The sequence below is a fragment of the Pelecanus crispus genome, chromosome 7 (assembly GCF_030463565.1).
Source record: "Pelecanus crispus isolate bPelCri1 chromosome 7, bPelCri1.pri, whole genome shotgun sequence".
Taxonomy (NCBI): domain Eukaryota; kingdom Metazoa; phylum Chordata; class Aves; order Pelecaniformes; family Pelecanidae; genus Pelecanus; species Pelecanus crispus.
Genome location: NC_134649.1, coordinates 3,110,384 through 3,133,117, shown reverse-complemented (window position 1 = coordinate 3,133,117; position 22,734 = coordinate 3,110,384). Strand labels below are relative to the sequence as shown.

The window sequence follows — 22,734 nt, the reverse complement described above, 5'->3', positions numbered from 1 at the left end:
GGTAAAAGAAAGAATAAAACTTCCTGAAACTTTCCCATTTTACACACAGTGATTTAAGGTCATCATGGCCTACTCTTGGCACTAAGAAGCTACTGAAATGCAAGTGATTGTAAGGCTATGGTAAAAAGAAACTCCAAAGAAATTTTTTTACCTGAGTTTTACCTGTACAATGGCACATTTATCTCTAGCCTTCACTCTAAAAGAGGTCTCCTATTCATACACAAATATTTTATTGACATGGAAATAACTTTTAAAACAATAAACAACAGAATGAGTCAATATACTGTCATATACCCATCAGGCAATGGAATAAATCGGCATTATCATTCTCTCATTTTAAACTGTCATGTTGCATCACTTCTGCGTAGTCTTCTGCAGATCTGATCATCACGTCTCTAAAGTTAGTAAAGCTGCCTCCAGGCTATATTTTAAATGCAACCCACCCAAGACACCAAGGCCAGCTGCACATTATAGCCTCCCTCATGTTTGGCAAAGATATTAATCGACGGCTGAGCTCTCCCCAACACCACTGCAGTCTGCCGTCCTTTTTCAGCTGTGATACAGGCCCACTTAATCCACATGATGAATATACTCAACTCCCACGGAAATCAAAAAGAAATAAGGACTCCCCACCTTGTGGCAGCTTATCTAAGATCACACAAAATCAGGGTGAAGTCTGAGGAAAAATTTTAGCATGTAACACTTTCCTTCAGCGAAGCCACTGCCTACGTTAAACACCAGGTCAGTGAGCAGGCGTAGGAAGGGAGGGGACACGAACGATATGGGCTTCATTTTCTGAAAGCTGTTCAGTACAGCAGCCAAAGTATAGTTAAAATACACCCGGCTGCTATTTTTTGAAATAAAGTATTTTAGTATCTTTGTATGTAAATGCTGGAATTTACAGCTAAACAAAGAAATAATCACTAACAGGGAAAGCTGCGTATCTACATGCTTTCTCCCTGCAACCTTTCCTCCCATGTCTAGGGCACACTCACTGATGCTGTTCGAATGAATTTACTGACTCTGCCTCAGCAGATACTATTGGGTATCAGTACACAAGAAGCCTTGTATCTAACGCTAGGTGATGAATGACTGCTATTTTCTAGCAAATTTTACCTGCTGGGGGCCTGAGGTAAATTTCAAGTCTTATTTCTGAATGAAACCTTTCATTTCCCTTCTTGACTTCAACCTTTAATCACTGCCCATAAACTAGTATTGTACCTAGGAAGAACAGCACCTCTTGAAAAATCCTGAGAGCACTGAATGGGGCAGTAGGGCCTTCCCAGTCACAGCACACGTCTTTGGAGACAGTTACTCATAACCCAGCAAAAGTTAGAGCAGGCCTGAGGCTTCTCCAGGTCCAGGTGCCTGAAACAGCTGCCAGGGGATTTTCTGATACCTCAGTGCTGGACAGTGAGCGGAGCTCTGCCCTCTCCAAGCATTCCTTGAAAAACCTCACCATACCTAGCACAGGGACAAGTGGCTTAGAAGCTTTCCCAAGGACCACTATACCTTTTTTCCTGTTTGTTAGCAAGCAAAAACACCTGGAATACTTTTGAGTGGGTGTCCACATTGCAATTTTTGCCTACACTTCGGGAGAGGGAATTCTGTTCTTTTCTCCAAGTGACAGGTCTTTAGTGACCAGGCCATAAAATTATACCAATGGTACTTTTAAATTGATCTAAAGTCTGTTCGTTTGTGTAGTGCACATTTAAAGCCACATTATTGTAAGATGCTCCAGCAATGAAATTTAGCATTAGCAATTCAGTTCATTAAAAGGGATATTTTAGTAGGTTCTTTCTTTTATAGCTATTACCCTGTCTAAAGTGAGAAAAACCTCAGTCAAATTACTAGAACTAACAACTCGTGACACATACGCTGCCTTTCCATGAAGTCTCCTCTGCTCTCACCAGTTCAGCAGCCAAGGAAAGATGTATGTGAGCCAAATTCCCCCTTGCATAACCACACAAAGCTTGCACAGGAATGCATTTAGCCCATTCAGTGCTAGTAACTATGGTTTCATTTACTGAAAATGATCCTTAACCTATAAAGTTTTAGTCAACCATCAAGCCATTCCCCAGAAAAGAGAAGGGCTACATTATAAAGTTCACTTCCACGTGTGGCAGGTCTGCTCAAAGTTCAGCGGGGCTCTGCTTTGGGAGGGCAGGCTACTCTGTGCTCTCAGTTACAAAGACCTCATTAACACAATTGTCTTGCTTTGGTACAGAACTTCCATGTGTAACCCTGCTTGCTCCCGAAGGTTCACACCCATCTCTCTTCTCTGAAATGTAAATGTCTTTTCCTACTCCCTTTTGAAGCGTCAGGCCCTGACATACTGCCCTAATGACAGGCAATAACTAAGGTTTCACACAACAAGGTTTGCCCACAGCTTCCCTCATCTTTGGTTTTGAGCATGAATTCAGTGTTGGCTTCAGAGAGCCAGTAGACTGATTTTCCAGATGCCCCACATATACAATTGCCTAATAATTCAGTTACATGCAACACAGAATTTCCATACTGCTCATATACAGCTCACCAGGGGCTGGAGAGTGGGTAAATGTGAGATGATATGCCCAGACAGCCATTAGGTCTTAAACCTGGCCTCTCACCTCCCGTTTGCAAGCTATGTGCCTTAAATCAATGTACAGATATAATTATATCAAAATTATAATTACAGAATTGTCAGTTGATTATATAACTTATAGAATTTTCAACGTATCACTTCTCTAGATTAGGAAAGACCCCTTTCTGTATGTCTTTTATTCCCAGCTAAGCACTTGAGCACCAGATCAATACAGGCATGTCTGTTGACTACTGCAGCTGACCACATAAATCCCAGCAGCCCCAGTCTGGATCCACACAGTCACCTTCTTTACAGTAATATAGAAAGAAAGTCTGTGTACACAGAAAGACTGCATCAAGAGAAAGACTCCAAAATGATGTTGCTACCTCAGGCCAATTTAGCAGACAAACTCTTAGCATGCCGCAGCCTCATCAGCTACTGTTCTGGGTACAAATAGGAAGCATGGTTTTAACAGATGATCTGAGTGTTATATGAATATTCACCCTAGCATGTAACTCATTATGGGCTTACCTCTTAAACCAAAGCAGCCAAGCATGGAAAGAACTGGATGCTTTAACAGAGGAGATGATTGTGCTAATATTGTACTAATTACATATAATTGTGCAGACTTATTCTGATAACATCTTAAATTTTTTAAAAATCTTTATTAGACAACTGGAAGCCCGTTACACTACATATCCAAATCATTTTCATAACACATCTCTGTCCTCTGGTACCTATGTGGTAGGTCAAAACATCATCTCTGTCTAGAACTAAGGAGCATGTTCAGATCGCTGACCTGTGTATCGTGCTCTGCCCTGCAGGAGACCTGGCATTAGGCTTGAGCTTCTCTTTCTTGATACTGGTGAAGCTGACAGTGGTTTTAGTTCATTGAAAGAAGTACCTGCCATTGCTCAGCCTGGATGATACTCAATAATTCTTGGTCCCTAAATCAGATCCTCATCAACCTGATTTCCCCCCCCTCATCTCTTAAGTTCCCATTCAGATAATGACTTAAGCATTTATCTAACTTCAGTAACATAGGTTGTTCATCACTGACTTTAAAAGGACTATTCATATGCATGAAGTACATTGCTAGATCAAACCTTAAGAGCAATGGCACACACTGGAAGACAGAACTCCAGGGACTGAAGCAGACACGAGTCAGGTCAGCTCAATTGACTCTTCAAAATCGTTCAAAAGAGGCAGTCTCAAAGGAGGGCTGGGATGGCTGGGGGGAAATGATCCCTCACTACCTTGGCTTTAGACGCGACCAGCTGATTTAAGGAAGTCAGTCCTTTCCCACACTCTGACAGGGGAGATGAAGATGAAGGTGAAAAGTAAAAGATCACAGGGTGCTGAATTTCTATTTTTCACTCACTTTAGTACAAGACTTGGAACAACTGACAACTGATCTATTCATCATCAATGATTCACATAGAAGAAGTGTAGAAAGCAATTTCTTCCCAAAGTAAACCTTGGATCTACTTTTCCTTTTTCAGAATCAACTGTTTTCCCTTTGCTCAGCCCAGTTACTGTGGGAAAAGCCAAGGCTAATATGACTCTCATACCTTTCCATAAGCTTGCAGCACCTCCAAAGTGGTTAACTCACAGAAGCTGAGAGGATACTATCATATCTCTAACAGAGTGAGGAAAAACTGCCACAAACAATTGAGTAGATACTAGCAGCTTCAGCAAGAGACAATATATTCCCACCGAATGAAAAATGATGGATTAGCCCAGTTTAATGCAGCCAAATTATCTATGTAAAAATATATACAGGACATGCTGCTGTGCTACTAACTGCACTGAACAGCAGCTTGTGTTTACATTTTTATTCCCTGGTTACAGGCTGTCCTGCGTAGGCTGGGCCCATGAAGATATGCTGCTACAGAGACTGCTTAACACATGCAACCTGGGTAGGCAGGCCCAAGTGCGTGGGCCCAACATCCAGCAGAGGCAAAAATTAAACACAAGCTGTTTACCTGATTACTCCAGTTCAGCAGTGGTGGAAGGGAGTTGGATGTTTTTTAAGTTTAAGGAAGAGCAAATTGTTAGAACTGAAAGAGACAGAAATCGATTCCGCTCTGTAATTGCTATGGAAAGATCCTTGTATGAGCTCCTCGTTGGAGCTTGTTTTTATAAATTTGCATCTCTTTGCACGATGTAGCTGTCACTGAGTCTGCAAATCACATCAAAATTAAGCTGCAATGTGAGCTTGGCTTAAATGAAAAGTGTATTAAAACTTTAAAGTCCACATGCTATGGATATGAAATTCTGTTTCAGCTAAAGCAATAATTAAGCCTGGATCCCAAATGAAGTTTCACAACTTTAAACAGATCTTTAAACTCAACAACTGGGGTGACAAATGAAATACATGGGCTTTGGTGGAAACAGGAACATCGTACCCGGTTCTGTCACATCCTTTGGCACTTAGATACAACAGTCACTGTGATACAAACCCACAGCACAGACAAACTTCCTTACATGAAACATGGACAGATGTCCTTCAGCGACAGGCCCTGAATGTAAGCAGTGGCCCACTAACAGTTTAGAACGGCTGAGGTCTTGCACCTTTGCACCTCTTTGGTTCACCTTGGTGGTTTCCCAGTCAATCCTATCCTAAAAACCTGAGGACAAAAAACTAACTAATGATTCGAGCAGATCAGTCCCTAACATTAGGCTGAATTTTGGTTGAGCCTGTATTCACAAACCAGGAATCTTTCCTTTGAACTTTATTTCTTCTTCGGAAATAGTTCAAAGCATTTTGAGAACATGGAAGCCAAAATCAAGCCTGAAAAACACCACAGACTCACTTTAAAATACTCTTATTTTTCTCCTCAGATTTCTGCTGTTGCTTTCCGTAGTTTGTCAAGCAACCCCCCCTTCCTATTTAGCAAAGTATCTGCAGTTCTCTTTCATCACAAGTCTCAGAACTGAAGCACTCCAGCTGCTCTAGGGCTATACCCTTAGATGTGATCTTGCTGTGATGTTATACTTGCCTGTTGTTATGACCTTGGCTATTTTTGACAGAGAGATAAAGATGAAATAGGTTCTTGCTTTTAATGACAGTTTGTACAAAACATCCTTTCCAAAGAAAACTATGTTATCCATATGTGTACATTACTGATCAGCCTATGCCAGACAGCAATATTATAATCTCTCTCCCGCGGGTGACATAGCATGAAGAAAGATGATTTGGCATTATTATGCCAACATCTCTTTAATTACACTTTGGGCAAGTATTAAATTTTCTCCTGAAACTAATAGCAAAGCAAACATTTTCAAAACCACTTTATTTTTTCCTTACAACCTCTGTGTTTGTTTACTTCGAAATTTCTCAAACTGGCACACAGAGTTTTGGAAGGTTCTTGCTTTTAATTCAGGGCTTGTGCTCTGAACTTTCCTACCTGCTGTCCACTGTTTTGTGAATCCCTTTCTAAGCACAAAGATTTCTGTTAACTTCCCCACAATGAAAGACGCTCATGAGAGTAAAAATGGTCTTCAATAATACTGCCTGATGAGTTTTAGCATTTTGAAAGCAAGACCACCTTATTCCTTATAGGCCTGATGAATTCAATGAGAGGCTTGCTTAGATTTCACTGAGGTCTTTTTAGCTGTTCCTTCAAAACTGACTCAGCAACATCTTTAAACACCTGCATGACTTAAAGCAGATGAAAAGTCCTACTCGTGTGTCAAGTTAAGGATATGCTTAAGTGCTTTGCTGGATAGGGGCCTAACGGCTCGCAAATACAGATGGCTATTATCAAGACCCAGAAGAGGCCAGGGAACCACCAACAATCAATTATATTCCTACCAGAACTTCAAGCCGGTATATCATACTGTTTGAAGTTAATTGCTTTGAAATAATTGGACAGGTGAGCAGGTAAGTTCACACAGAGCATTTGCAATTTTCCTTTGTATTTAAAAAACCAACAGTGCAGATTGCACGGACAAAATGGGCATGATTTTAGTAAAACAAGTTAAAAGGGAAGGGAAAAGGTATGGGGTTTTTTTAAAGACTTTTCCTTTTAATTTTTAGCATCATTAAAACCTTGAAAACATTTTATTCAAGAGCTTCTTTAGTTAATACCTCATTACTTCTCTTTTTATTGTTATGGTAATCAAGCCTTAATATATTGCAGCTTTATAGCATGAAATCAAGGCTAGGCCTGCGGGCATCGACAGATGTACAACAGCATGCAGTAAAACACAGGTATAGAGGCATGCAGAGCTGAATATGGCACAGGGTTTTTTTATAATTGTTTAGCAATTCATCTGAAGTTATTTTAACCTTGACAACAGATGAACTCTAACATCTACCATGATTAGTCACTGGGAAGCCGCACCAAATAGCAACTTTTGTGACTGTTTTCTTACAGGCTGAGTTTTAGGAAAGGATGAAACAAGGTCTGAGAAAGATGATTAAATTGTTTGGATGACTACAGGCTGTAGCTGTAACTATTCAAAACGTTTAACTGAGTATATTCCAGCCAAGCAAGAATGGTAACACTGGGAAACTATGTTTAACACCAAAACCTTGCCTCTCCATAGGAAATCGTGCTCAGTGTCAGAATCCATACCCTCTCCTGGCATAGGCAGTCTTCGCGGCGCATCAGAAAAGAAAAACATTTGGATGTGACTTCTGATTTTGAAGTGACATTTGGACCTTGTGCTGGAGCTCTGCTTATGGTTTCATTTCACCTATCAAATTAAATGAAAGTTATATATAACTTTTAGAAAGTTGTAACAGTCTGGTCTGCAGGGTGTTGAAATACTGTCTCAAAAAGAGTGAGTGTCCCTAGATCTTCTCCAAGGAAACGACAACAGAGTACCCCCAGCGTCAGGTAGGCTCCGCTTCTCAACACTGTTTTCAGAAGAGATCATTCAGGAAACACTTACAGCTCCTGGGAGATTTTCTAAATTTAAAGGGAGTGTTTTGGCTAGTAATCCCTTTCCAGTAAAGTAGTTTCAAAGAGCCAACATTAAAAGCAGTATGCCTGTGACTCAATCAAATCACTGATACCCAGGTCCATGGAGGAAAGCTCAGTGGCCCCCCGGGGAGCGGGGTGGCACGCATACAGCCGGCAGCTTCAGCTTATCCAGAGCACAGCCCTACAGGGCCAGCCATTCAGAAATGTCCAACAAACGATATTTGTCATTGCAAACATGTAACCTTCATAGTAGCTACCCATTATTAATGAAGCAATAGGAAGAAAGTAGGCACAGGTAATACATTATTCCAGTAGAAGTGAAAAATGTTTTCCACATTATTACTGGATAACAGTCAGACATGACTCAATACGTGGATCACCAATGTATCCGCAAAACCCAGTTAACCTCAGTTAGGCAAAGGCTCCCAGCTTCTCTCTTCTCTCTTGGAAACACTCAGAGTAACAATGGTACTGTATTCAGCTGATAGCTGTTCCATACCTTTTCATTTAAACAAAGTCTCCTAACAATAAAGAGGCCAGTCACCCAAATTTCTGGTGTCAAGCATAAAGGTGAGCAGCTCTCTCAGCTGCAGTAAAAGCTAACTTCCGTAAGGCTGTTCACACTTACAAGCATTACATTGGACAGTGCTTGTTCAGATCAGACCTTAGGACAAGAATGCATGTTGCGCAGCGTATAAAAAATGGAGTGAAAGACAGTGGGCACTATAGTCCAGTGAACACACTAATTATATTAATAAAATGAAAGCTTAAATTTTGAAGCTAATCCTGGGCTATCATTTATAAAAGTTAACAGGGCATATTTAATTTAGGAATTGGCTAACGCTTCTCTTTCTACCGCTGAAACCTCATAAATGAAATATACTGGATTGCTGCCCAGTGCGGAAATAAAAGTTATGAATAATGTTTCTATCTCAATCATTGTCAGTGCTTTAATATTCCTAATTACTTTAAAAAGCTAAATATTCAATATAGGAAAAACCTTCTTTTTCTTTTTATCTTCACTTGCAAGATTAGTGCAATTTAATAAGAGTCACTGGGTAGTTTTAGTCCACAAGACCATTCTGTACTTTGACATCTTATTCTTTCCTCTTCATTATTACGAAGAATGGAGTGCTTGTTACTCTCTGTATGTGTGTGTGTATAAATGTACACATCTATTTGTGTATGTCCGTGTTATCATAGTATTTTTGTTTCTCTTTTTTTTAAACTTCTCTAAGTCTGCAAATACTCACTGACTGTTAGGTTGAACATATCTACTACTGAAAATAACCAAAGGATAAAATTAGTTCCTGAGATCCTAGACAATATTTTACAATTGAAGGTACTATCTTTCTTTTTCAAAATATTGTTATAGGTAGATATTCAGTATGTTATGCTGCTCAATTTTTCCCTTGTCTACCTGTCAGGTAATCCCAAAAGGTTGCTTCAAACCCCAAAGCATGGCCTTTCTTTCTGTCCTTCCTGCCTGCTCTCCCCCTATTGCCCTTTCTGCTGTAACTGAGGAGACACCAGCAAAGCTGCAGACAAAACACCAGTAACTTGACCAGAGAAGAGTCTGCCCCATTGACTTCAGCCTTTGGAGGTGTTCGTCCCCAGTCACATTTAACTCCTATTCTCTTCTAACGCCTCCCTTTATAGATCCCTTTTCTGTTATCTTTTTGCCTGGTAATGATGCCTCTTTTTTAAGATCCCAATCAATTTGGGAGAAAGGGAGGAAGTAAAAGCAAAATGAAACGTGCATTTGGTAAATGACTCACAGCATCTTTCTCGATGCGGCTTGCTTTACTTGCCTGACGCACAAATAGACTTCATTTAACAAGCTTATTTCCATTACGTCAATAATGTATTGGGCCTGTGTTACATAACGTCGCCGATGTTTGTACTGGGAAGGACGCTAGCCGTTTCATTCCAGCATCAACTAAGCACAAAGACTTAAAGTTACCATTACCGATTAAGAGAGTTTGACATGCACAGCTTCTCCAGCTGAAAGAATTGAAAGCCTCAAGTGTGAATTGATTTCCTAGTAAAAGGTGCAGAACTCCCACCTCTACCATTTCCCCAGCTTCTGCCGTATGGATAATTTAGGATGTGGATTTCAAGTCAGAAGGTAGAATCTGGGCTGCATGAAGAGTCAATGGCAAACTCCCGCTGGTTTCAACAGGACAAGGATTCTGTCTAGAGAGCGTGCTTTCCAAAGTTCTCCAAGTACTCCACAAAGTATTTAATGAAGAACGTGTTGTAGTAAAGATTTAAGAGAGAAAAATTTCACAATAGAGCTGTCTTATCTATATTGGTACCCCAATAACAGGACCGAAGGCATTAAGAGCATCCTCCACTGTATTTAACACTTCTTTGTAAAAACAAGCAAAAAAGGTGAAAGTCATTATCATAGGAAAGGGTATTATCACATAGTAAGTGATGCAAAATAACCAACTGACAATCTTCATTTTTGCACTTAAAGCATCCAGGTTCTAAGGCCACTTCTTTATTTAAGGCCTTTTTTTAATAGCAGCATATATCTTTATCACATTTTTGTAATCTTTACTCACCACTAGAGCAATCAGTACCTCCCCATCCTGGTTCACAATGACAAGTGTCAGGAGAAACACATCTTCCATGCACACACTCCTCTGTGCAGAGTGCTGTTAAAAAGAAACAATACACGGCATTGTAAACATATTAAGTGGTTGGTAAACATACAGTAAACTATGCCTTAGAGAGCAATATTTTGTTTAAAAATATTAAACAAAGCAAACACACAAAAAAGACTTACTTGCAAGATTTAATTAATACTAAGTGACCAAAATAAAATACAGGTCTCTTGACAGCGATAAACTCATTTGTCACTTCAGCTCTTTGTAATGAAAAACTTTAACACCAGAAATTACTTTGGTTAGCAGTTTTGCTTCTTAATAAAATTTTTACCAAACTGACACTTATTATTATTATATTACAGAAGACCAGCTTCTTCTATTGCACTCAAGTTGCTACTGTTCATCAGATAAAATGGAGCTTGGTTTTGAAAGTATATTAAGACACAAAATATATTTGTAAAAAATAGCTCAAGGAGAAGAAGTAATTTCACTACATGATGTAGTAGCTGTCACTGCAGCCTTGTCTTTTCAAGGTCATCAAGTTTTCCATAACTACAGTGTTCTAGATCTTATTTGTCCACTGTTGGATTATTGAAAGTTCGATATCCTCAAGGTTCAAACTATGATGAACGGGTTGGTTTTACGGTCCCACTTGCCCATTGACTAGAGATATACATGGGAGAACCTCCTTTTCTTCTCCCTGAGTAGGAACAGCTCATGGTTTTAAGAATTCTCTTCTCCTGTGCTGCTTTGGTGTCTGACTTACTTTCCAGTGTATGCCGGTATGCCCATCAGATACAAAAGAACTTGGACAATACCGAACAACTACTTTAAAGGCTGAACTTTACTGCTTACTACCTTATTTCCATTTTACCACTTAGGTCATTGCCAAAAACTCATTGTGTCAGGGATTCAAATTGGATGGTTAAGTTGGGACATATAATTTCCATCTAGACTAACATGCATGAGTTATTAACGAATATGATGTAGTGGCAATGAGGTCACTATACTAAAATATTATACATGATATATATGTATGATATATATCATATATAACCTATGTTTGTATATCCTGTGTTTTTATATCAGATGGGAAATGTGGGTATTGTGCTTACTTAACCAAGGACTGGCTGAAGCTGGACTACAAAAGACTTATTCCAAGACAAAGATTAATTAATTCCTGTCTAAAACAAGGCCAGCAAAGCTGATTTGGGAAGTAGCTTTGTGTTGCTGTACTGAAAACCAGGCTGAACTACCCAATTCATTTTAAATCAGCCAGCAAACCTTATTAAAGTTGCACCGGGCCTGCATAGGAAACACCTTTCAGTTCCGAGGTACCTCATGGGCCAAACATTCTCCACCAACATCTTGTACATTTGAACGATTCCTGCTGTATTTGACATTCTGTTTGGACTACCAGATTGGATCACATCTTGAATCTGCACTCAGGCTGGCATCAAAGTTGACGGAAACGTTTTGCGGTCTATTCTCTTGCAGACCTAACCCACTAAACTATTCACAAGATATTTAAATCCAACTTCAAATCAGAAGTGAACTTTGAATAATCCTATGGGACAAATCTTCCTGCTCTTTATCCATCAAATCACACGTGACCAGTGATTAGAATGTTGCCTCGTTATAACGACTACGAGATCCTTCTAGATTAGTAATTTCCTTTCTAGGTTCGCTATATGTCAAAAGTGCAATTTATTCTTATTTCATATCTTGTGTTTAGACAGTAGTGCAGGGCGCATGAAATATTGATCGCTAATTCTCTAGTCACTAATTGTCCTAATCATTTGTGCATTTATTTTACTTGAGTTAGGGTTTCTGAAGACAGTGAGGCATCCTAGTCTACAGCTGTAAGATGAAATTCAAGACAGGGTATTAGAAAACCAGGATTTTTCCATTAAAGAAATACACGCTTTCATGCAATCATTTAAAAATGGTTGATTATCTATGACAAGAAGTCCACATGTGGAACAGCCACAAACTTATAATTTGTTATTAGAAGTACAGTGTACTAAAAGATATACAATTTAGTGGGACAGGGATACTTTGAAAATTCTGCCCCATATAGCTTTATCTAAGAATACGATTCTCATTGATGTAACGTTTACACATTAGTTTTATAAGAGGTAGGGAAATTGAAACTGAGACTTTTCTGTTCCCTGTATGGACATTTACAATAATAAATCATTCTTACATGTAAAACATGCGACTTTTTTATCCTTTTAACTAGGCCAGGTCCTCAGGTCAAGGCATAATTTGTGAGCAAGAAGGTTGATGGTGGACTATTTCTTTGCTCTTCCAAATACAAAACTACTGATCATCACTGGTCTAAATTTAGTTGATTTAGCCACACAAACATACCACACCTTAATTATGTTAACAGAAATGTGAAATAATAATGACTAATTAAGCTAATAATGCTTCCTTAATCACTTGTCTATGGACAGAAGTGCAGAATTCTGTAGTAATATTGCTCCAGTCCCTTGGGAAGAGTGCTATGTGAGACTTGCAAGAAAGACTCAAGATACTATTCCTCATTCTAAAGCAATCAGTGATATGCAAAATATAAACAAGTACTATAGACAACTGCATCTTTGTTTTTAGGTGTTTTGAAGTCCCACATAGCTGAAGATGGCAATGTTTAATGAGCAATTAAAGAGTCAAGTAAGGTAAAGCCACTCGTTGGAACTGTGGGTTCTCTCATTTCTGGTTTATTAACTCGCTAAACAAGCAGCTATGAGCTCACTAGCATATAGTCTTTAAAGCTGTGAAACTACACAGGAGGAATCCCATATGTGGGGTCACAGAAATCCCCCTTTTTTTAAAAGGGGAAGCTTTGATACAAGAAATTTTATTCAAGGAGGCAAATAATCAGACTCCTGCACTGTCTGATTCGAATCAGGCCTATAAAGGTCCATATAAAGGTCATATTAGGGTACAACTCTAAAGTTTTACCATAGCAAATAAAATTTTGTATTTCCCCTATAAAAGGGAAGTCTTGCCTTGCTCTAATCTTTAGAGTTTAAATTAATTTTTCATTCTATTAACATTCAACATAACAGGATACAATGGTCCCCAAGGCATTCTTCACAATATACTTTGTACAGTGGATTGCAAATGATCTTACTAGTTAATGGAACTATAAAAATTACTTGCATAAAGGTCAAGAAAAATAAAGATAAGTACATACTTTCTGACACTGTCCTGTTCAACACTCAGCTAAAGGCCCCTGGAGTAAAGAAAACTTGTACTAACGCAAGGAATATAATTCCTCCCGGTATAATAGCCCAAGCAGTTCAACCTTTGGAAATCCAGACTTTTTATGTCTGCATTTTCCCTTGACCAATTCTCTTGAACAATCCAGCACCTCATTGATCAGTTTATTATTAGCATTCTTGGCATGAGTTTAAGATCAGTTTGTAGTTTGATTCAGCCTGGTAATAAAATGACCTACATCAAAGCCCTGCCAAAATGCCATCTTTGTAGCGATGCGGTTAGCATGAGTTATTTGGCCATATTCAAGGTCACACAGCAACTGCTCCTTATCATGGAATAAAGTCAACAAAAGGGTTCTGTAACAATTCATTTGATGCTTATCACTTACTTCGTAATTACAAACAGTGTCTTTTTTAACATATAAGGTCAATCCTCAGGGAAATAGACCTAAAGATTAAACTCTTTTCACACCTGAAACAACTGCATAGATTTCTCTAACACTAGCACTTATTTTTTAATTCTGGTCCTGAATTCGAGCTTGATATACTAAATGGGTTGCCTGTGTCTCCTATTTACAAAGGTATGAAATAGCCAGGATATTGTTACGGAGGAGTACACTGCTAAGTGGAGCAGACTCTTCTGCCTGGAGAATCCTTTCCTTGCAGAGTTACACCAAGTGAGAGGCACCACAGACAGTTTGTCCCAGCCAAAAGCAGCCACGCTCCAGGGATCCAGAGCTAGCCTGCCTTCCTTGGTGCTGCATTCCTCTGTATGGACCCAAACTATGACCTTGCAGGGTTTAGCCCTGCTGTACCACGCTGGTTTATATGCACTGTTATACCCTGCTCATCACTGCATGATCAAACCACTGACTACTTGTACTCCATTAAGCAATGTAACTAACACCTGCCATAACTGCTGCCTTAGCCTCCTCCTAGAGGTGAAAGCGCATTTAGAGAAGAGTTTCGTTCTAGGGGAAGAAGTATGGATTGATTTAGCTTGGGAAAGTTTTGTTAGCTTGTCCAAACATATAACTTGTATATTTATTTCACAAAAGGCAGAGTGAAAAAACCATGTCTTGTGCTTGTGATGGAATGTGGTAACATTTGCAGTGGTCCTTTGAACCTGGAGGAGTTCACAGCCACTGACCCAGCAAGTTCCATCTCCCTCCCGCTTCAGCTGGTGGGACTTTATTGTTCCAGACAAGCAAAATGTCTTCAAAACAAAGACCAGGATAATTACAAAGTCTAAAGGAACCCAGCGTAGAAAGCAGAAAACAGGCTTCATGAACTGCACTCATTCACAGCAGCGTGTGCTGCCAGAGACGTGCGGGAGTGTTCCGTACAAGCTAGAGTTTCCTAGGCTCAGCAGGCTTTCTGCCCAGGGACTGCAGTGCAGCCAGGGGGTGACGGAAAGCATGAATAACTGTAGATACATTATAATAATGGAAAACATTGCTAAATGAAGATACAGATGCTACCGTATGAGAGCACAGACCCAATAAGAAATTCAGGCACTCTCCTAGAACTACACAGAATGAACCAGTCTATTCTGACTGCACATGTGGCGAAAGGTTACTGCCCCACAACTGCAAGTTCTTCAAAATATTTTTCTTTTCTCTGCCCTACTGTAGGCAGTCTCTGCCAGTTTTTCTTCACTATACACTGATCTCACCCAAACTCTGACCAATTTTATTTGTTGTGAACCAAAAGTAGACCTGCATTTTTTCTGTATGTTGCTGGTATTTTAACTTCAGGTCATCTAATCAGTTTGCCCCATGCTTGATAGCTGTTGGAGTACACAAAGTCAAAATTTTATGGAAAAAGTGATGTTTTCCTTCACTATTCAATACGTGTCCCTGGAACAATTTGGGCCATTTTAGCACATTTCTCTAGTCCCTCATGCCACTTTTAGGGGAAAGAATGATTTTGTTAGGTGAAATAGCAGTTATCTCATGGCCAGTGGTTTCAGATAATGCAGAGAGGTCAAAGAAGATGAGAAAAGATGAAAAGGATGCTTGCCCCTTATCCATTAGGAATCTATTCACTCAGGGCCACTCTGGTGTTTCCATCTTAATGTACTGGTCTGAATCCAGGTTGTGCTGAGTCTAGCATATTAGCTTCATTAGATAAGCCTGTAGTCAGCTTTTGGCTAGATTCTCTTAGAGTGTGCTCAGAAAAGGGAGGTTTGATAGTAGAAGAAAGATGACTACAGCTAATGCATCTAGGTAGGTTTTCCTCATTCTTAGATTATTGCTTATTTGTGGAACGGAAGATCCCTTCTCTAAATCACTGACTTTCTGTCAGGAATCATGCTGATTAGATGGTTTCCTGAATAATTGTTTCAATGAAGTGGGATAATAGTTCTTTGCATTGCTTAATGTCTATTTCTGTGGTCATCACTCAGGGTACATCCATTAATTTATCACCTTGGATAGCACTTTAATGCAGGGTTTAGCAACATTAATAGATGAAGATATGAAGAGATCTCAAAGCCTGCTCAGGCTTTGAGGAATTTATTGTTTCAGTGTACAGCAACCCTTATTTTTCATCTCCCTCTTGGTATCCAATGAAAGCACTAATAAAAAAATACAAAACCAAGGAGATCAATGTGAGCAAAGGAAAGATGAGACTGAAGATCATATAACAGCAACAGGTCACAAGATCAACCCCTTTTCCTGTAGGTGCAATTCCATTACATTTTTTGGCAGATTTGGAAATAGAGACGGTGCATCTATGCAATCAGAACAGAATCAATGGTCTTTTTTGTCATCTGGGACATGGGAAGTCTCTGACCATTACCTTAGTGAGATATTGATCTGTTCAAGATAGCAGCTAGGTTGTGTTATCCTCAGCCTTGACACCCTGCCAAAGCTTAGGGAGTAGGCTATGCCAGAGATGACTTGGGAATGTCTGAAGTAAAAGAACTGAGGAGATACATTCTGAGGATTTTGTCTTCTCAGAATCTGACACATATCAGTGTCATCAGTAAAAATCGGACAAAATATCAGTAAATCCCTATACGAATTGCTAGGAGGTGAAGATTTGTTAATAAGCATAAAACCTACAATAGTTTCAGCTCAGAATTCTATTACCAGATAAATGGCAATCTGGGGCTGTGATGACTAATGAGAAGGTGAACACAGGGACTCCCACATTCTTGTCATGGCTGAGTGTCCCAGGGAGATGACATGGACCAGTGTACAGGTTCTGGAATAATTCCAGCCAGAGCTCGGTGTTTCAGACTCTCAGGTTCCTCACAGGAGGAGTGCTCAGAGTTTAGTGATTACTGGAGGATGTGGCACTGATGAGAATCTAGTTTAGTCCATGTTGCAATCTGTTGCCTGCTGTAGGCCGCACTCTAGGGAGTGGTTAGGGGAGTAAGCTGTGCTGGGGAAGGTCAAGGCAGAGAAGAGACTGACGCTATTTCTACATGCCCGGAAAAAAGCAAGACTGGTGGAACCCTTTTTGGAATTGCAGTCTGGTTGGTTCTGAGGAAAAGCTGAGCTGGAGCAGCACATCCCTGAGACAGGAATGGCATCACATCAGTGACCATAAAATAGTGCCAGTAACAGAGGAGAAGGTTAGAGCCCTGCAAAGGAGAGGTCAATGGGAGTCACACATTTAACAGACACTTTGCGTCATTTTGATGCCCCATTGGCTTCATCTGCTCTGGCAGAGAGAGGGAACGGGAGATAGTACTTACCATTTAATAATGTCTGAATGAGAGCTGAAAAGCAGCATGTTGTAGCAGCAAATGTCAGAAGAGCAGAACTGGGGTCAGTAAACTGAACCGCTTTGTATCTTTGGCTGTGTGAATAACAGAGGACCTTTGCAGTACTTCAAAGCACAAAAAGGGAATTGTGGGAAGGCACTGCAGGACTCTGAGCACTGAAGTGCATCTGCCCTGCAAAGTGGACAGGTTACGAGGTTGGGTAAAAGCAACATTAATCTGTTAGCCTGTAGATAAAGTCACAGCCAAGCTCTGGCAAGAGGAATGCGTGCAAAGGCATGAGGGAGTTAAGTGTAAGAACCTAGGCACGTTCTGCAATGAAGACAAAGCATCTGTCTGATGCCTGATTTCAACAGATTCATGACTAATGTCACACATAAAGGGAAGACCTCAGACCAAGGTCAGACATGACAGTCCACACAGGGATGTCTCTTGCTCACCCCCAGTGCTCCGTAGGGATCTGGAGGTACAAGCACCTGGGCTTGCTCTGTGGGGTGAAAAGAGAAATTCCACCTTCAGGTGAAATCCTGACCACTCGAAGTAAGTTACACCCCCAAATCACTTACCATTTCTAAGGGTCAGTCTTTCTCACTGCAATCACAGAAAGTGAATCTGAGCCTATAGAGAACTCCTTGGAGATCAGCTAAATATTGAGAATTGTTGATAATTTAAGGCCTGCAACTGATTTTATGCATTTTCTGCCATTGCTTCAATGAGAAATAATCATTGCTTTCTACCATGTTGAGAGGAAAGACTTATGCTGAGATCAATTCTGCTGATCAATGTTCTAATACAATATTATTCTGTGGGATAATTTTCAGCATTTAACTTTTTCTGGTAAACGATTTCCCATTGCCTCACTGCAGGGTTCAAAACAATCATTATCACTAGTTCAAACTGTTAATGAGGTTAAGAGAGATCCTGAATCAGCAGATCAGAATCTATGACCTAGGAAAGCTTTTCCCCTCCTGTGGCCTCTGCCTACTCCTTCCATTTTGGTAAATTGACCAACTCTTTCCAGCAATTTGTAGAAAATACATTTTCACTAGTTAATTTTCTATTGGAATTTGATTCATCCAACCAGCAAACTTAATGACAATTTGTCTGCAAATTGTGCTTTATATTGCACCTTTAGAAAGAGCACTACTATATTTTTCTAAGTAATGTAGAAATATTAACATCTACTCTTAACACATTGTCTTTCATTCTCTCTGTATGTGATCTAGCAGGCCTCACTCCACCAAAACTAAATGCAGTCAGATAGAATTTGCCAGCAGGAGGCTCCAGTCTTTTGAGGACAGAAGAGGAAAGCAGCAATTCTCCTGTGCTAAAACCAGTGGAAGGATTCCCCAATCATTCTGTTCTTAACCTTCGGGGATTATTTTTTTTTTATATTGCCTGAGGGAATTAAATTCTTGACAGGCTGGGGAATAAAGGAGAAGCTCATACCTAGCTAAGGTCCTTTCAGCTTTCCTGCCAACATATGGAGAAGCAGCCAAACCCACCAGAAGAAGAGCAAGCATAACCTGATCTGCCAAACTACCTGTGATGGCAGGTAGTATCAAACTGCACTCAACAGACTGCTGAAGGAATGACTGTTCTCCACGCATAGGTATGGGTATCTTGTCTGCAGTCTGGGCTCTCGTAGGAGTTGTGTTGGAGTGGAAAGTGAGCTGTCGGTTTAGAAGTGCAAACTTATATATTAGCTAAAGGTGGTAAGTCAAATAAACAAACATTTGCATCATAAAAAGACTGGTGGAACATACAGTGCCCTACAGCTGAGGAAGGTGGTAACTAAATTACAGATGAACAGGTAAGTACTTGTATCACACATGGCACAACTGTATGAAACTCATCAGTTGTGGGATGGCATTTCTAGCCGAGTGAACCTCACTATAGAAGTTTTGCTAGTCCATTAGTATTGCCTTCCTTCATATCACAGCTCCCTCTGCTTTCTTGCTATGACTGTATCACTCAAACAGACCAAGAATTTACAGGTTCCAACACTGGCTGAGTAGCTGTTTGATTTAAGCAGTGATAGAGGAAGCATATAGGATAATGTCAAAGAAAATGAGCCATTATTTAAAAAAACATTTAGAATGAGGTAAGATTCTCAGAGGTGCTACAGCAGACAGTGAGAGAGGCATAAGCAGGACTTTGGCCTAAACAGTGTAGTAAAATAACCAAGCCTTGTTCTCTGCAAATCACCTCAAAATTACAGGACTTGCATATTTTGCTACAGGTTACTCAGGACATTAAGTGAATTTCTTTGTGTACGAATTCCATCATATTACTATTCCTGTAAAATATTTCTTTTTGGATCTGGTAGCATTGCTGCATGTCCATAGTTCTCTGATTACTGACTTGCCCTGAATTGTGGGTCTTACGCCAACAAAATTCTATTTTCTGTCAGTAAACGACACAGCTCCACTGCTGATTGATTTCCATAGGCAGAGAGTATGTGCTGCATGTAAGAGTGAGGATGGGTGCATCAAAAATATTGTTCCTAAAAGATCAAAAGGAGATAGATCAAGACATCTGGACTGCATGATACTTCTGGCTATCTTTGCTGAGCAATGCAACACCTAATAAAACTAAATTACACCAATTCTCCTAGATAAATTTCAGTCCTGTAGCACATTGACTAAACTATTGATTTTTCAAACAAAATCTTTCTTCATTCTTATTCCAAATTTCATCAAGCCAATCTAACAAAAATCCTTTCTTTATTTCTCACCAAAATAGGATGAATATGGACAAATTTCTAAAGGCAAACCTGTCACTGAGGCCAGCCTATTAGATGGCACGGGCCCTAGAAGGCCAACGCATTTCACATTTCATTTCAGACCAAGCCACACACTACAAATGAAGGTCACCCCGATGAAATCGAGGATAGAAGTATCATCTGTTTGAAGATTATGTTAATGTATAAGCTACACTAACATTACTGGGGATGGAATATTTAAATGCAGACACTTTTCACTCTTCTCACATTTCAGAAGAAACCGTAGCAATGTGTTTCAGAGCAACTTACTGAGAAGAACTGCAAAAAAGACCCCAGGAAACAAATTATTGTATAATCATGGGGGCTGATTCTCATCTCAAGCCACTAGTTTAAACTGTCTGTAACCAACTCTAGACTGCAGGAGGTCAGCTGATTTAGGATCAAGTCCAATTTCTTAGAAATGTCTAAGTGTCTACAGAAACTTTCTACTAATAAGACATGGCAAAATGTACTTTCCAATTCCTGTGATTCACACTGTTGCCTGAAAATAGAAGATGGGAGTTGGAAATAAAACCTTTTACATACAACATCAGAAGCTACTGAAGATGCCTGCCCTTTACTATAAGGTAAATGTTAAATAGCATTTGCATAAGCAAAACTATTACATATTATTTGGTGGAAAAAAATCATTTTGGATGCTTTTAATAATGTTTTTAAAAGGAATTCTATTTAAACTGTAGATTTTCCTAAAACATGACACCTGTGAATGCAGATGTAGTGATACCAGATCCTAAGGTACATACCAGTGATTTGCCTCAGTAGAGCTCATATATGCACTACACTGCTGTAACTGAAAGCCTCCTTTTGTTGCTTGCTATACTGAATACCAGGTTTAATTTCTTTACAAGTATGCTTATAACGTGTTTCATACACAGTTTCTTATTTTTAATCAGAAAAAAAATCTCTTTGACTCAATTTACATACTTAAGCTGTAAGCTTTTTCAAGTAAGGCTATCTTTTAGTGGTTTTGCACATAGATTTCTGAGCATTACAGTCATAAAAGTAAATCATAGTATTCAGAAAGGAAAAATCATGTTAAAAAGAAGGAAAGCTTTGGGATTAAATAGATTGAAAATATCTCTTGACTTACTGCATCAGAGAAAGTGAGGTTTGCAGAAGTGACTACCTATGTTAGAAATACTGACCTTAAGATAAATTATTCAAAAATATTTTGTGATCAAATCTGCAATGGACTGAAGTTTCATGAAAAATTTCCCTGGGGAGCCTTAAAAAACCTTTATTAAATTGAAAAGCACATGCAACAATACACAAATATGAAGTGGAATGTTATAATACTGCAACAGAAAGAGAATGTCTGTGTAAACAAAGAATAACTGGTTCTAGAGGAAGTATCCATGGCTGGTTTGAAGAGCTCTGTCTCTGATTAGCCTTTTTGATATCTGATTAATACTCTTACACTGTACTAGAGTATGAAGTGTTAACAGATGCTTTTCAAGCTATCAGCCGACATCAGCTTGTGCTTTTGAGAACAATTAGGGAACCAAAAATGAACACTGATTTGCCAACTGACTCTATTGCAAAGTTAAAATTGCTGTCTATGTGCACTTTGGGCACCTTTAGTTCACCCCTACTAGCCATTTTGCCCTATCACCGTCTTTTTTTTTTTTTTCTTTGCCCCATGAAGAATTCATGCCATTTTGCTTCACTAAAGTAACTTATGCAAATGTCTCAGGAAGGTGCTTTGCTATATAAAGCTACTGAAAGAATTAGTACATCCATATGCAAGCACAACTCAGTCTGCAGATCAGTTGTTACTTCAAGAGCAACAGCTGAAATTTGTTATTGTTGAGGTGTTAACACTATTTAGAAATGGTGTATATCCACAGTTCTCAGCCAAGCTGATGGAAACGGTAGCGTTCAACACCTTTGAAAGCCAGGCTCCTGATGCAAAAGTATGGTTTCAGGAGGAGGAAGTTACTTATTTTCTAAAGTCCCACAGTGATCTTCTGCATAATTTGGCATCTTGATATTTTTACACTTTGGTCTAAATGATTTACGCTTCCGAGTTATAAGTTCTTTTTATTTTAACATGTGATCACTTTCTACAAATTTTGAAGACTTGTTTCATAACAGAGTACTATCTGTTTGCATTAAGCTACAGAGTAGCTGGCCTATTTTTACAGGCTCTCACATATTCATCAGAAGTGGATGCAGTTGCAAAACCAATTGGAAATCCATGGAATTATATATCTTTATCTTACCATGAGACGTGGAATACCTGCCACACAAGACAAAGCTAATTGGGAACAAAGAGAACTACAACCTCGTTAAATTCCTACTCAGTAAACCCACTCCCAAGTATTACCCAGCATTTCAGAAACCAACATCAATAAATACAACTACTTTGGTATGGTATTGCATATGGCAGGCTCATGTGACATTCCTAGTGTGAATGTCATCAGTATTTTTAAGAGGGATTGCTAAAAGGATGTAATAATTACAGACACAGGTTCCAAAAGTTCACATAAAAGAAGTGTATATTATGCACAGGAAGGTGCTGAAAGCAGTACACTTAAGCCTAACATGCAGCTCTTGGGCCAAATTCAATCTGCCAAGTGCTTTCAGCCGGTCTCATTCATGCAATAGAGGAGATGGGGAATAGCTGAACTGTAAGTAAATGCACCCAGGTAGCCAAATGCCTCCTCCTGCCTGCACGTTGACATATTTAGGGCATCCACGGCTGTTGCTATAAATGGCTGAGAGAGCAGAGAGTGGCAGGAGCAAGGTTCACAAACCCTCAGCCAGCCCAGACAACTGCCAACACTGGCTCGTCCTTTCCAAGGTTCTGAAGTGAGTGAAAAATATTTGAAAAGAGTGGTTCACACCAGCTTTCAAAGTAGTCCCCTGTCACTACTG

The 22,734-nt window shown here is 39.5% G+C and overlaps 1 protein-coding gene across 2 annotated transcripts in view; it reads right to left on the bottom strand.

Moving 5' to 3' along the window:
• Nucleotides 1–22,734, bottom strand: part of MEGF11 (multiple EGF like domains 11) — a 216,662-nt gene that overhangs the window by 181,104 nt on the left and 12,824 nt on the right. For both annotated transcript variants that reach the window (XM_075713468.1, XM_075713469.1), the window contains exon 4: nucleotides 10,068–10,160. In XM_075713468.1, coding sequence (XP_075569583.1) covers nucleotides 10,068–10,160 — 93 coding nt within the window. The remainder of the gene's footprint in view (nucleotides 1–10,067; nucleotides 10,161–22,734) is intronic.